This window comes from Gossypium raimondii, chromosome 4 (assembly GCF_025698545.1).
Source record: "Gossypium raimondii isolate GPD5lz chromosome 4, ASM2569854v1, whole genome shotgun sequence".
In the NCBI taxonomy this organism is placed as follows: domain Eukaryota; kingdom Viridiplantae; phylum Streptophyta; class Magnoliopsida; order Malvales; family Malvaceae; genus Gossypium; species Gossypium raimondii.
Genome location: NC_068568.1, coordinates 40,168,786 through 40,184,307, shown reverse-complemented (window position 1 = coordinate 40,184,307; position 15,522 = coordinate 40,168,786). Strand labels below are relative to the sequence as shown.

Below are 15,522 nucleotides of genomic sequence, written 5' to 3'. Positions count from 1 at the left end.
TTATCTTCCGATTGATTCAAATCTTGATCTATAATAATTTATTTCAATTTATCAATTATAAACATATTTTAACAGCCTATTGTAAACATATATCAATTCAATTTCATATTTTGGATGACCCCTAAAGTTTTACGTTTTATTCAATTTAGTCTCTCAAACTAAAATAACTATATCTTTCACATTTAAGTTTCGTTTTTCAATATAATTTTAATTTCATCCTTATATAACCCTCTACTATCTATAATTACATAAATTTAATATAAATTTTGAAATATTTACACTTTAGTCCTTATGTTCAAAACTAACCATTTTTATTCTACAAATTAGTCCTTTTCATATCTAAGCTTAAAATCTAACTATTTAACAATAAAACTTCAATCATTTATCAATAGCATCATTTATAAACTTTAGCAATTTTGGAAATTAATGCATGAGTTAACTAAATCAAACTCCCAAAACTTCAAAAATATAAAAATGATAAGAAACGAGCTTGGAATCACTTACCAATTTGAGAGACGAATGCTTAAGTTCTTAAACCCTATTTTCCTTCCCCTATTCGCGAGTAAAAGATGAATATATGAAATGCTTATTTTTCTTTTAAATTTTAACTTTTATACTTAGATTAAATTATAATTAATTATAATTAACTATAATTGACTAACGTTAATTGAAATTAACCAATTTAGTGGACATTAGATGTCATCCACCACCGTTTTTACACTAGAAATGGTCCAATTTCTTAATTGGTCCTTAAACCAATTAAAAATTCATAAAGATTAAATTTTTACAATTTAGTCCTTATACTCTAATTAACTATCTAAATAGAAAAATTAATGAACCAAACTTTAATTAAAATTTATACTAACCTATTAAATATAAAATAATAATATTTATAGACTTGTTCATCAGAAATGGGGTTCTGAAACCACCATTTTCGACATTACTGACTTTCGGGTCGAAACACTTATACCTTAACTAACTATCCAATTAACAAAATAGTTAGACCAAAATTCAATATAATACCAAAATTAACTCATAAACATTAATTAATAATATTTATAGACTCAACCTTCGGAGAATGGGGTTTCAAAAGCACCATTTCCGGTACCACTGAAAAACGGATTGTAACATGAAACTCTAATTGTGATTCAAATGTATACTTCAAACTTTAATTTTAATTTAATCATGCACATTTAAAGAAATAAATACATCAATTCATTTTTATATTGGATAAATATAATTATTCATGTATGCAATATATAAATATAAAATGATATTATATCAATAATTGTGTTAATAATTTACAAGAATTGGACCAAATCGAAATTTTATATATAAAATTACACAAAATCGAAATTCAAGTATACATTATTATTATTATGATTCAATTTAGAACATTAACTAAAATTTGTATTTCCTGTACTTATCTTATTTATTTGTGGTCTTGAATCAAGATTCTATTATTATATTTATATTATCTAGCACACAAATTGTAGATATATTTATTACGTATTTTGTTGCACAATTCGTAAAATGTACTTGAAATGGCACAGATTTACGACAAAATCAAACTGCAGAAAATAAGATTAGATTGATTATGTGCAACTTTATCCACGAGGGTTACCATTAAAAACTCTTTATATTTTATAACATTTTAATACTACCTTCTTTTTCTTTTTTACAAGACAAATATTCTTATAATATTTTAATTAGTATCTTTTTTCTTTTACCGGAGAAATATTACACCAGGTTCTTCCTTACATCAACTATGGTGCTAGAAGATTTCAATACGAGGGTCTTTTTATATATTTAATATTAATCTAATTATTTTATTTAAAATTATATTAATATTAATATCAATTTTAAATTTATTATATATATTTTTAAAAATATGTATTTTTTAATTTTTAGAATTAGGATCAAATTGAGAACATTTGTAAATTTTGAGAGTTAATTTTTTAAATTATGATTAAATTGAAATAGTATGTAAAATTGAGGGTTAAATTTATTATTATATCAATTTTTAACTAACACGTTAGCTTGTCGCTTACGATTTTAATGGGAGTGACCAAAATGACTGAACTATATAACGTGAGTGTTTAAATTGCAATATTTTTATTTTGGATGCCTAAAATGATTTTTTTTATAATTGAGTGACTATCTGTAGTTTACCCTTTATATTCACTATAAAAATAAATATAAAATTTTACAAATCGTATTTAAAATTTGTCATGATAGTAAGAATTAATTACCATAAATTATTTTAATATATTTGTACTACAACCTAAATTGAATATCATCATCATGAATACTTCACATTTGAATTACTTATAATTTAAGTTCATATATTCCATACTATCATAATATTAATTACTAATAAATGATTTTTAATAAGTTTTATATTTTTATATTAATATTAATGGATTTAATATCATTCAAACTACATATTTTTGAACTTTACAATATATTTAAAAATATTTTTTGGCAACTTTTCAACCTGAATAATCTGATGCTTATTTTTATCTCATTTGCATGATTGCATCTCATCCCTCATCAACTTTGTAGTAGAACTCGAATGTGCATATCTATATTATGTGTTTGTGATGTTTTAATCTTCAAATATATTCTGTTTAGAAAAATCATTTCACCCACATAATGAGTATCTTTGTATGTCAGAATGCATCCAACAAATACTTCCTTTTATGTTTCTCCATATAGAGTGAGGTAAAATCAGTGGCATTCAAACATGGTGAGATAATCCTCCTCCATACTCGAATTTGAGTTTGAATGTTACATCCAACATGGGTAAATTATTAAGATTATAATTAACAGACTAGCAACCCAACTTGAACCAGTTAAGGCTAAAACCAGACAGAATGTCTATCGGTTCAAGCATTATCAAACCAAATAAACTACGGCCGATCTGATCAAATCCCAAGAAAAATACTTGAAATGCAAAGTTGGAGGAACAGAAGTTAGTGCAAAAGAACACAACAGGAACATCAACTAATTACAATTTCATTTAGTTGTATAATTGTAACCAAAGCATATATGCTCTTGACTGCTGCAAAAGTTATGCACCCATATTAAGAAGGAAAATTATTAAGTATCTATAAGACCATGCCACTAGTGTAGGATAGCATTTTCAAACCAATCAATGCTACAGCACTTCACAGAATCCAGTCCTGTGACTAAATCCGTGGAACAAAAAAATCAAACACAAATGTATGCCTCTCACCAACTCGGAGATTATACCTGAACGACGTGTTATTGTCTTCACGGTCAGCTATATGAACCTGCCCTTCATTTAGAGGTCCGCCGCTTATTCGCTATCGGGAAAAATAATAAAGAAAACTAACAAAAGGCCGCAATACAATTCATCTCTCACAAAAAAGGAACTTGCATCTTCAAGATCAAAACCTATACACGTTAAAGGGCTTTAAATGATTGCCTCCTCCTGTCAAGCTTCAATCTTCGGTTACAATCAACGTTTACAGGTTTCAACAATCGTTCTGCTTCTAATTCGGATTGAAGTGACGACTGCAATCTCCTTAAATTCCCATTGCACTGTTTATGGGCAGAAAGAATATTGCCACTAATATCGTGTTCATCGGGACTGAATTTTCGCTGGTAAGGCGAGTGCCACTTTGCTTGCAAATAAGCAAGCGATCTCCATGGAGGAAATGGCATTGAGTTCTGCTTAAGAGACGACCTAGCTGCGTCGACCATAAGCTGAAGTAATTGTTTCAACCTAGTCAAGGAGCCCACATAAACAACTGGAAGTGAATTCAATATTCTACCATAAGAATCAACTGCTCTAGCTATCTCAAAGTGGCTTCGGAAGTCAATATCAATAATCAAACGCTCGGAACAACCATTGTTGTAATTGACCACATCGATATACTCATGGTCACCTGCGTGTGTCGCACACAGTTTTGTCAAATTACAATAATTAATACTTTTCAAGCAATGAAATTATCATGAATATACTTTAGAACTAGTTTAAGAGATCTCAAGGGAAGTTGATTTTCATCACGAATTGTAGGAATGAACTCTCAGATACATGTAACACAGCTCGAAAGAGGTCTCTTTTTCTACCATCTAGGCAATAGGAAGCTTGAATAAAAATGATGCAAGAGCTAATAAAATCAAAGAACCTAAAGGAGATAGCAAAAATTAGAATTCAGAGACTCCTTGAATACCTCCTGGAAATTTTCCGCTACCCTGCCACCTTGACGCACAAACAGCAGCATCATAGCCGGAAAGTCGCAACAGCTTTACCAGAGAATACCTGATGCAGCTGGTGTTACATTGCCCCGACTTCACAAAGTGTAGGTCTGTCTCACTGATGGAGAATACGAGAGAATGAACCACGGATGAAAGGTCAATCTCATATTGGCCTACCGGGTGCTTATAGTACTGCAACAAGACCGACCAAAAGGAAATAAGATAGATCAACCTTAAGTAAATGCTTTCGGTAGGAAACTGATATAGTAAAAGTACAAAGAATCACCAAAATTCACAAGATTACAGTTTCGAAACCAAATAGAGTTGAGCAATTATAGAAAATGCAGACTTATTAACACATTAACAAGGCAATCTTAAGGGAAGTTCCCAATATTTTCAGATATGTGAAGCAAATCACTATGTTACTTACAGTATGCACCTATGTTAGTCGGACTTGGGTGCATGTCGAGTGTGAGTATGTATCCAACATGTTAATATTCATTTTCTTCTAGGTTTTCTCATATATTTGAAGAATCATATCTCTATATCCATGTTCGGATGTATGGGGTAGTCCAAGAAAAATGAAAAATCCAGATATGAACAATGACCATATATGATATATAGGAGTTTCTAATGAATTAGCATATTCTTTAATCTCCCTAAACAGATGTAGGGATAACAAAATTGTGACTGTTAAACAAAAATGACCAAAGCTTATAAATTTCAAGCTCAAATATTATGGTTAGATTTCCTAAGCTATAGCAGTTTTCAACAACTATCATATAGAGATTATATTATGAAGATAAAAGTCCGCAATTCTCATCCGTAACCACAAAATTCATTTCTGTCAATCTCAAATTTGCAGCTCCTTGATTTTGGCCTTGGAAAAGTTAAAAACAAAATGAAGACTCTCAAATAAAATGAGCAAACTTTAGAGTTCAACCCTTATTCCTTAAATAAACTAGTTCTTTCCCAAAATAAAACCCAGAACCGACAAAAAAAAATTACAAAACCAAGAAACTCCAAAGATGAAAAAGATAAAATCTCAAAAACACCCAATTATGGACAACCAGTTAATATAAATAAAAAAGAAAAGAAAAGAGAGAGAGTTAATACTAACAGATATTTTATCGGCGAGGTGGATAAGATCGGAGAATCCAGAATCGCTATCGCTACTACACCAAGAATCGGCACCGGCGCTTCCGGCGTTATTTTCCAAAAAATCGCTAACCATTAAAGCCAAATCATGTTCACTTTCATGGCTAAACCCCCACAAATTATTATTGTTATTATTACTATTATTCTGATAATCCTCGGGTGGCACCCATAGGCTGCACTCCATCGCCAAAACAAACCGCCGGCGTAGGATCAGAATTTCCCCAGTCCCTCCTACCAATTCACACCAAGCATCGCGTTCCCGTAATCTAAATGAAGGGCAGGGTGAGGGTGTGTTTTCTTGTGGGAGATGATGGAGGGACGGGGAAAGAAAGAAAGAAAGAAGATGGAAGGAAGCAAAAACAACAAATCAGGTTGTTATTATTATAAACAAAGTAATATGATTGGCCAAAAGGAAACAAAAGTTGAAATTACCAAATGATATGTAATCCAGCAGCCCTGCTTTTATTTTATGAGCTTTTAACAATGGAGCATAAGACCCCACACGCATGGAGAGCTATCAATCCTTCTTTCTTTTTTTACTCAAATAAAAGTAATTGTGATAAGAGAGAATAACAGACATAATTAAAGATTTATTTAAGAAAATTTAATTATTGTATTACATTGTGTTCTTTTTAAAGTTACATTGGGTTAATCTTAATTCTTATAATATATATATATATATATATATGATCTAAAGTATTATATTGACCCAATAATGGAAACTGTGGATCAAAGTCTATGATGAATGCACATGGAACATCTTATGGAGGTCAACTAATCAATGTGGCTCATTTGACCCACCTCAATTGGCTCGATTCGTGGAACACATGAAAAAACCCATCTACTTAAACACTACAGTAAAACTAGGGTTATCATGGTTAATGTAAATCTTAATTAAGGGATAATATTATATAGAGTTTAAATCCCTTAGGACTCTCATCTTGTAGATAGACACTAATCTTAATCGTTGATCTAATTCAATTATCATCGTTGGATATGGGAGAGCTCAACTATAAATAGAGGTCTTCCCTTCATTTTAATCACTCAGCTATAAACCTTCAAAGTAATAAAATACTTTTAAGAGCATTAACTCAAACACTTGGTGTGCGCCTATTTTTCTATTTATTTGTGACTTCTTTTTTCTTTTTTCGAGTTTGCTTCCGCTTTGCTTCGGTTCCTTAGAGAATTTTTACGAGATCTACCATTTTTCGAGAGTAAGGCTGACTTAGGCGAATTTGAACCTAAGAAATCGCCTAAGGCTGCGCGATTAGGCAAATTAAAGTTCTAGCCCCATGATAGTTGGTATTAGAGCTAGTGTTCAAAGGTGTGGATTGAGATGACGAAAGGAAGAGATGAACAGAATGTCCCGATGGAGACCTATGGAAAGACAAGGAAAAATAGCAGATCAAGGGATATGCTGTTGACTTTGGAAGGTCAGGTCACCAATCTCAAGGAATCCATAACTGGTGTGAAGGAAGCACTTGTGGTAGTTAAGGGATGCATCAATGAGTTAAACTCGACGAGAGAGAAGCTTGAGGACTATGTCATGGAGACTCTCAATTCCAATCGAGATGCAATGCGAGAGACCATTAATGTAGCCGTGAATGATTAGACCAAGAAGCTGACTAAGAAGAATGGTGTTGTCGAAGTTATAACCGTGACTTTGAAGGCAAAACCTGAGGTCATGATGTCAAATTTTGAGGAGCTCGAGGGAGAGCTTATTGTGTGTAGAGCTGCTGTAGGAAAAAAAGATGCTGGCTTCAATCCCTAAGTAACGTAAAATGGATGCCCCAAGTCGGAAGTGTTAAAGGGTCTGCAAAATTTCTCTAAACCATTATGTGCAAACTTTTACAAAAGTTTTTCAAACTCATTCAATAAAAGACTGAGATATAAACTTATCAGTATTAGCAAGATGAATTGTCTTAATTGCATGATCTGAAATTAATTATTTAAACAAGCAATCTTGCAAACGACAGGTTGCAAATTGATAACATATATGTGATTATTTTGTAGATGCATCTACCAAAATCATATAATATTAAAATCATCCACATTGTGGATGAATGAGCCCATATTCATTTTAGAAATGCAAGACATTAAATCTCAAACTTTAGCAAGTGAGTTTTTAATAATCAATTAAAAAATCTTCTGGTTCCTTAATGAATGTCCATATAAATTCTCAATTAATTTTCGCATCATATATGATCCAGGATGGTCTAACTGGTCACGTCAAATAGTAAATATATTTGTATTAGTAAACTTCTAGTTTACTTCAACATGTTTTCAATTGTACTAATAATGTAAATATAAATTTTGACAATTGATAATTTTAGTGTCATTCTTTTTTTATTTTGTATCAACATATAAATACTATTGTGACATTTACTACTGGAAATGTCTAAATCAATGTGAAGCCTATAATGCTACTAAGTCAATAAGTAAATATAGTTTTCAAACAATTATACGTAATATTCACATCGGGAATATGCAAATATTCAAATATCTAAAAGAAATTTGCAACTTCAGTGCATCCAACCATAATGAGCTTTAGATAGAATTATCATATTTTATTACTCATAATCTTTCACATCAAATATTTTGCTTCCAACCCTTTAATGGGGATGATGACAAAAGAAGATCACAAATATTATAAAATAAATATAAATTAATAACCCAATCCTCTCTTTTTATCCTTTCAAAATATATATTTATAACAATAGTGATTCATATGAAAGATAATATTTTCCTCATTCACAATTTCAATATATGATCCATTATAAATATATTTTAAAACCAATGGATTACCCATCCCAAGATATTAATATATTAGCTCTTCTAGAGCTTTCGACTAATTTTGTACTATCAAATATTGGAATAATATTTGTTTGTTTTAGTACCAAATAAGATAAATACTTTCTATCTATAATGATAAAATTTATTACTACATTCTCATATCTTTTCTCAAAGAATATTAATGAAATAAAATATTTGTGCATACGCCACATATGTGGCCAATAATATTTCATATCACATTGATAATATAAGTTATCTTGGAAACTCTCATTGTTCTCTTATTTATTACTATGTTCCTACTTTTAGTGGTCCATGATTATATCTTTTATTTTTTTATGTTTGCATTCACTTCAGGGAATGCAGTAAATCTAGTAAGTTAGACTTCTAAATGCCTCCATTGATTCTTTATTTCATAATCACCATCACAAAACATGCGTGGATTTCAAATCAAAATCTATCTATTCATGTTGTCATGATTAGTCTCCGATCACATCCTCAATTACAACAACAATTATGATCTCTATATTTTCATTTTGCATAACTTTTATGTACTGCTACATTCACTTTAGGGAATGAAACAAAACTAGTGGAAAGAATTTCATAGTTTTTCATTAGTAACTTATTATTTTGCTTAGCCAATAGAAGGTATGAGATCGTTCGAAAATACTGTTAAAGTCATTTTCACAATATTGCTACTACAGGAGCACATTAGATATTTCAATCATATAGTGTATGTATTCCTTGGGGAATATATATAATACAAATACATGAGTATCCCGTGTTATTTATATATATGGTTTTAATGTAAAACACATGAAGGTTTTATTCAACATATACCTTTTGATCTGAAACATAATATTATATTTTACAAAATTTTGCATCACAAGGAGCTAAAATATAAGCTCTTAAAGAGCTTTTAGAGTTTGATGCAATATTAACTCTTCAGAGCATATAATCATTTTATTGTATAACCTTAATGAATGCTTAATTTATTTTAAATAAAATTTTATTTATTCATATAAAATAAAATGAATAGGTATAAACAAAACATATATTAAACGTAACAAATAATAAATTCATGTCACTAATAAATCATTGTGGTTAGATAATATATATTTTATATATCATACCACAACAAAATACAAAATATTATAATGTCTAATTAAAATAACTTTACAGCTATAAAAGTTTAAACATAAACATTTTCTAACCTCCACCTCTTATGACATAATTTTATCTCAAATTTTACAATGATATGAAATTATCATAGACAGGGTGAATATCCTAAAGTTCATGTGTAATAAGGCCCAATTGGCCCAGACCATTACAAAACAAAAATAAACTAAACCTAGGCCCAAACCCTAACAGCCCACTAACTAAATTTCAGCAGAAACCCTAAGCAAGAAACCACCAGCCGCCGCAACTACCGTGCACCCCTCTTTACACGCCTCCGTCTGCGCACCACCCCTCCGTAAATGCCGTTCCGCACACCTCCACGTACCTGCGAGAAAAGCGGATCCAACATCAGTATTCATCGCAACAACAACAAGAAAATATGGATTTTTTGATTTTATTTGATATTTGGATGTTTTATTTCGGTTATATAAACCGATTATAAAAAATATAAAAGGGGAGAGATTTTAGTGAAAAAACAGGAAAATCCTGACAAATATAGTCGAATACTGATACGAGAGATAACACTGAATACAAAGATTTGCTTTTTAGGTGAACTACGTTGTTATTTTCTTATTTTGTTTTGTTTTGTTTTATTTTTCAACAAGAATAAAAGGGGAAAAGAGAAACTGACCTTGCCTTGTCGCGTTCTGCTCCTCCCTCCGTCTCGACCGGAGGCTAGGATGGCGATTGAAGCCGCGGCGTGGGGGTTCTTGAAAACGGCGGCGGCTGAATGTGGGAACCCTAGCAGAGGAGGCTAGGGTTCATAAGTTTGTTTTTGTTGAAAAGATGGCAGAAATTGATTTTTTTAAAAGAAATGTTGGTTTTATAATAAAATTGAAACAACACCGTTTAATGAGGGCAAGATCCGCGCGTCGACCCGACCGGTCCCAAGATCCGCGTTTCTTAATGGAGGGCTAATTTCACTTTTAGTCCTTCCGATTTTCTATCACTTTGTAATTAAGTTTTGTTTTACTTTTCAATTTTCCCAAAATTTTGCTTTGATTTCATTTGAGTCTTGCATAAAGTGCTGCGTTTTGAAGGCGTGAATATTTTTCTTTTGGTCCCTTTTGTTGTCTGCGCATTCATTTTGGTCCTGTTTACGCTATTTTTGTTTAATTACGGATTTGCCCCCAAATTACTGTTTTAAGTTTTAAATTAGTCCTTCTATCATTTTTAAACTGTTTCATTATTATTATTATTTTTAAATTATGTTATACTATTCTATTATTATTATTATTATTATTTTATAACATGCATGCACTGTTGTATATAATATATACATACATGCGTCGTTTTATTTAATACATATGCCTATTTACATACGTTTTATTATTATTATTTTCCTTATCTTTTTAACTTTTATATATTTTATGTTTTATAAATATATACATATACATTTCTTTTATGTTGTAAATATATAGACTTATACATTTTTTCTATTTTGTAAATATATACATATGCATTTTTTCCTTTATTTTATTTTGAATACATGTTTTTGTGTTTGTTTTATTGGGTGTATTTTATTCCTTTTATTGGTATGTATACTTGTATATGTGTTAGATATATGCGTATATATGTTTGCAACTTTATTGTTATATTGTATTTGTATATATATATTTGCAAATATTTATTCGTATCTTTGAAAATTAAAGGATCTCAGATCATATTGTATATTAGCTCTTTAACATACCCTTTTGAAAATATATTTTGGTTTTAACCCTTCATCAAAGTTATTTTTTTGATTTAAAGGTTTTTTTTGAATAAAAGCACTTTTGGAAGTTTGGGATTTTCGAGGGAAATTGAGCCCTAACGTATTGGGTTCTGATTTTCTTTGTCAATCCTAAATGACCGAGAATATTTTTTATTCAAAATGCATAAAAATCATTTTTGGGAACTTAACTCGTTGTGCCCTAACGTATTGGGTGTGGCATGTTACTTTCTCGAAATGAAGATTTTCGTATAAAATAAAAGTGATATTCAAGTTTGGGGAATTATGAGGAATTGTACCCTAACGTATTGGGACTCGATTTCTTTACATGACTTGAACGATTGGTTATCGTTTTGCAAATTTCATCATTCAAGCTTATTTTAAAATCTTTTTAACTTTTGACACAAAGACATCAAATAATCAATTTGGTACCGATTTTGGGCGTTACGAGGGTGCTAACCCTTCCTCGTGCGTAACAGACTTCCGAACTCGTTTTCTCAAAATTCATAGACCAACATAATTTTTAAGGTGAGCCGATCACACCTTAATAAAGGATCGGTGGCGACTCCAATTTTATTTTTAAAGTCGACAACTAAATTTTTGTTTTCAAAAAAACAGTTTCAACAGCTTGGCGACTCAGTGGGGACCTTAGAGAGTCGAGCCATAAACGATTATGTTTGTCTTTGTGTCAAAAATCAAAAGTTTTTAAAATTCATGAGTTCCCTTCGTACTCATTGATTTTTCATCATGGTATGTTGGTAACATTGCATTTGCATTTTTGCATTTTACCCCTTAAGTGGGAGCGAGAAACTAGTCCTTCGTGAGGTTTTCACCTCCATGCAGGGTAGTGGACCGCTTCCGGGATACATCCGTACTTATGTCTTCGTGAGATTTTCATCTCTGTGCAGCCATAGGGAAATGTATCCCCCTGAACTGAACTCGATCCATATGAGCCTATAATAGGTGAGGATCGAGGAATCTGCTGGTTCGGGTACCCTTACTCTAGAAACTAAACCTCATATAGTGAGCTTTAGGAACTTACCTTAGGTAGAAACACTCTAAACTTTAGTAGATACCTGACTAGGAGTTTTTATTATTTCTTGATTGTATTAGATTTAATATTTATACCTGATACTGACTTGGGTTTATTTTGTTTTGATTGCATGACATCATGATTACATTGTATTTGCATTATAGAAAAGAGGTGTTGATTCACATTCGATTACTAACTTAGAAAGCTTGTCATGGAATATGGATTTCTTGATAAAATAGAAAATAATATGTCTGCCTGAATATATTCCGAGAAACACAAGAAGGGCAACAGAAGAGTTCGTGGCTTTACTTCATGACCCAATGGTTCAAGCTGATTATTCAAGAGTTTCCGACTATATAACTTCCTTAAAGAAGCCGCTGAGCATTATGAAGATGGGCAGATGATGGATATTAACCAGGATCAAGCAAAAAGAGATAGAAGAGACGTCCCTTTTGAAGAATTCGCAAGGTTTATCCTAGCATCCGGATGGAGAAAGAGAAGATGTCTTCGACTGGAATATGAGGGCAAAGCCGTATATATATATCTGCTTTATGTAAAGAAATTTGTCTTCTAGTAAAGTTTTTTTAAATGTAATTAAATCAAGGTTAACATCTCTTTAGGCATTCATTATATGCATTTGCATTTCATTACATCATATGCATTAGACACCTCTAAATGATCCTAATGAACTAAAATCTTTGCTCAGTCAACCTGGAAACCAACCAACCAACCAAACACCGTTACGGCACTCGAGCAAAGATTAAAGATATGGATCAGAGATTGGAAAAACTCGAACAGTGTCAGAAGGAGATGCAGGACCGACTTCAGCTACAGGTGCAGGAGCGGTTAGACAAGATGAAACAAGAGATGTCTGAGAAGATGCAAGAATCCCAAGAAGATATAGTGGCAAAATTAACCCAACTGGTAACTAAGGGAAGTGATAAAGGAAAGGGCCCCATGGCAAATGTCGATGAGGGAAATGATGATGAATCTCTCTATCCTCCAGATTTCACCCCTCCACATATGCGAACTCAAGCAGAATGCCCGCGTAAATCAACTGTCACCACCATGCCGCAACAATTTCGAGCTGGTGTTTCGAGCTTCCAATTTGGACCGAAATTTAATCCCGAAAATAATCCTATTAACTCTGCCATTCCTGATTTTGATGAAATGGTTGAGAAGGAAAGAATGAAGGAAGAGTTACCAAAGCAACTAGAGGAAATGTGCAAATGGCTCGAGGAGAAATTCAGGGCAATGGAAGTCACCAAAAGCTATCGTGGGATTGACGCTAAAGAGCTGAGTTTAGTTCCTAATTTGGTACTCCCTCATAAGTTTAAGATGCCGGAATTCGAGAAGTACAATGGGACGACTTGCCCAGAGGCCCATGTCACCATGTTCTGCAGGCGAATGGCTGGATACGTTAATAATGACCAGCTATTAATACACTGTTTCCAAGATAGCCTAGCAGGGGCAGCATCTAAATGGTACAATCAGCTGAGCTGTACCACAATTGGTTCATGGAGAGACTTGGCACAAGCATTCATGAAACAGTATAGTAATGTGACAGATATGGCTCCTGATAGAATCACCCTTCAGAATATGGAGAAGAAGCCGAGCGAAAGCTTTAGGCAGTATGCACAGAGATGGAGGGAGGTCGCGATCCAAGTTCAGCCACCGTTCTTGGAAAAGGAAATGACCATGTTGTTTATTAACACCCTGAAGGCACCGTTCATTACACACATGTTAGGAAGTGCCACAAAAAGCTTTCCTGACATAGTCATGAATGGCGAGATGATTGAGAATGCCATCAGGAGTGGGAAGATCGATACGGGAAGATCAGTCTTGAAGAGGAAGGAGAGCGAGGTGAACAACATGAGCATGTACAGCAAGGGTTACTCGAGGTCAGTAACAGTGAGTCAGCCAGGAAAGGTTGCTGCTAACCAATAAAGTTCAATGAGACAGGAATCTGGAGTGAAACCAGGTATCGAGAAGCTCCAATTCACACCAATTCTGATGTCATATAAGGAGCTGTATCAAAGTTTGTTCGATGCGCATGTTGTTGCTCCTCATTACTTAAAACCTCCACAACCTCCGTATCCCAAGTGGTATGATGCGAACGCACAGTGTGACTACCATGCGGGAATTACAGGGCACTCAATCGAGAATTGCATTACCTTCAAAAAGCTAGTTGAAAAACTCATCAACACGGGTGTTGTTAAGTTGGGTGGCTCATCAGGTGCAGAAAATCCATTACCCAATCATGATTGAGGATGGAGGGACTGCAATGTATGAAGGAGTGGTGAGAAATTTGCACATCGATGCCATATTTGCAGACACATTTAAAAGGATCCTTGTTAGATATTCGCCGTAGAGGTGTTCTAAATAATGGGACTGTAGAGGAAACCCCTAAAGTATTTAGAGTCTGTTAGAGTAATGTTCAGAACACACTTGTTACTTTCAGCCTAGAAGCAATAAGAATTTCTTTGTGAAATAGGCTCACGTTTGAATATTATTATTTTAATGAATACATTATTGCAATCATCTTTGAGTAAATGTTCTTTCAGTATTTACGTTCTCGTCGTTCTTTTTGATTTTTTCTGCCAAACCATTCATTCGTTCATTCATATTATTCATACATTCTTTTGTATATTCTTTGGTACCCACTATGGGTCCCCAAATATCAATGACATGAATGACGCTGTTACAGACCCAGAATCTCCTTTTGAGTGAGACATGTGTTTGGAGGGATCTCAAAACTTTGAAGATGACATGGATTGTAGCTTATTTCTGGACTTATTAAGGATGGTAGAGCAGGAAGGAAATTTTACCTCATGAGGAGATAATAGAAATTGCGACCTTGAGGGAACATGTACGATCAAAAAAAACAAAGCAAGATGTTGCTGAGTTACTTCAAGCATTCAAAGATGCCTTCGCATGGTCATACCAGGATGTACCCAGTTTAAGCGCTGTCATTGCAATCTAAGCAACGGCACGATATCAGAAATTTACAGTATGTTCAAGGTGAATATCATGAATGGTGCAATGAAAACTCTACCGGGGCAATGCCACCCTTTTTAGTTCATCACGGTTTTTTCTATTGAAGTTGAAATTCTTTCTCTCCGGGTATTGGCTGAGCAAGTTGGATGAAGCATAATAGATCCGATCGCAATGTGATCAATTGAACTTGATAGAAGGAAGAAGATTAAAAGCTATTCATCATGGTCAGATGTACCAGAAATGAATGATGCAAGCCTATAACAAAAGGTTCATCCTAGAGAATTCCACGAGGGTGACCAAATGTTGAAGATCCTCCATCTACAAAAAATATTATGGAGGGAAACGGATGCCAAATTGGGAGGAACCTTATGATTATAGAGAAGGAGATGGATGATAAACCTGTAAAGTCCTGTAAACTCTGATTCAGTCA

General features: G+C 33.0%; 2 protein-coding genes across 2 annotated transcripts; one reads left to right on the top strand and one right to left on the bottom strand.

Annotated features, from left to right (window-relative positions):
- Positions 1-2,998: 2,998 nt before the first annotated feature.
- LOC105780519 (uncharacterized) lies at positions 2,999-5,820 on the bottom strand. Its single transcript, XM_012604903.2, has 3 exons — positions 5,348-5,820; positions 4,203-4,419; positions 2,999-3,914 (listed from the first exon to the last, which is right to left on the bottom strand). The coding sequence occupies exons 1-3, from the start codon at positions 5,567-5,569 to the stop codon at positions 3,430-3,432; spliced, it is 924 nt and encodes a 307-aa protein (XP_012460357.1). The 5' UTR covers positions 5,570-5,820; the 3' UTR covers positions 2,999-3,429.
- Positions 5,821-12,863: 7,043 nt separating this feature from the next.
- On the top strand, positions 12,864-14,466 carry LOC128040495 (uncharacterized). Its single transcript, XM_052629260.1, has 4 exons — positions 12,864-13,019; positions 13,278-13,400; positions 13,907-13,996; positions 14,332-14,466. The coding sequence occupies exons 1-4, from the start codon at positions 12,864-12,866 to the stop codon at positions 14,464-14,466; spliced, it is 504 nt and encodes a 167-aa protein (XP_052485220.1).
- The last annotated feature ends 1,056 nt before the right edge of the window (positions 14,467-15,522 follow it).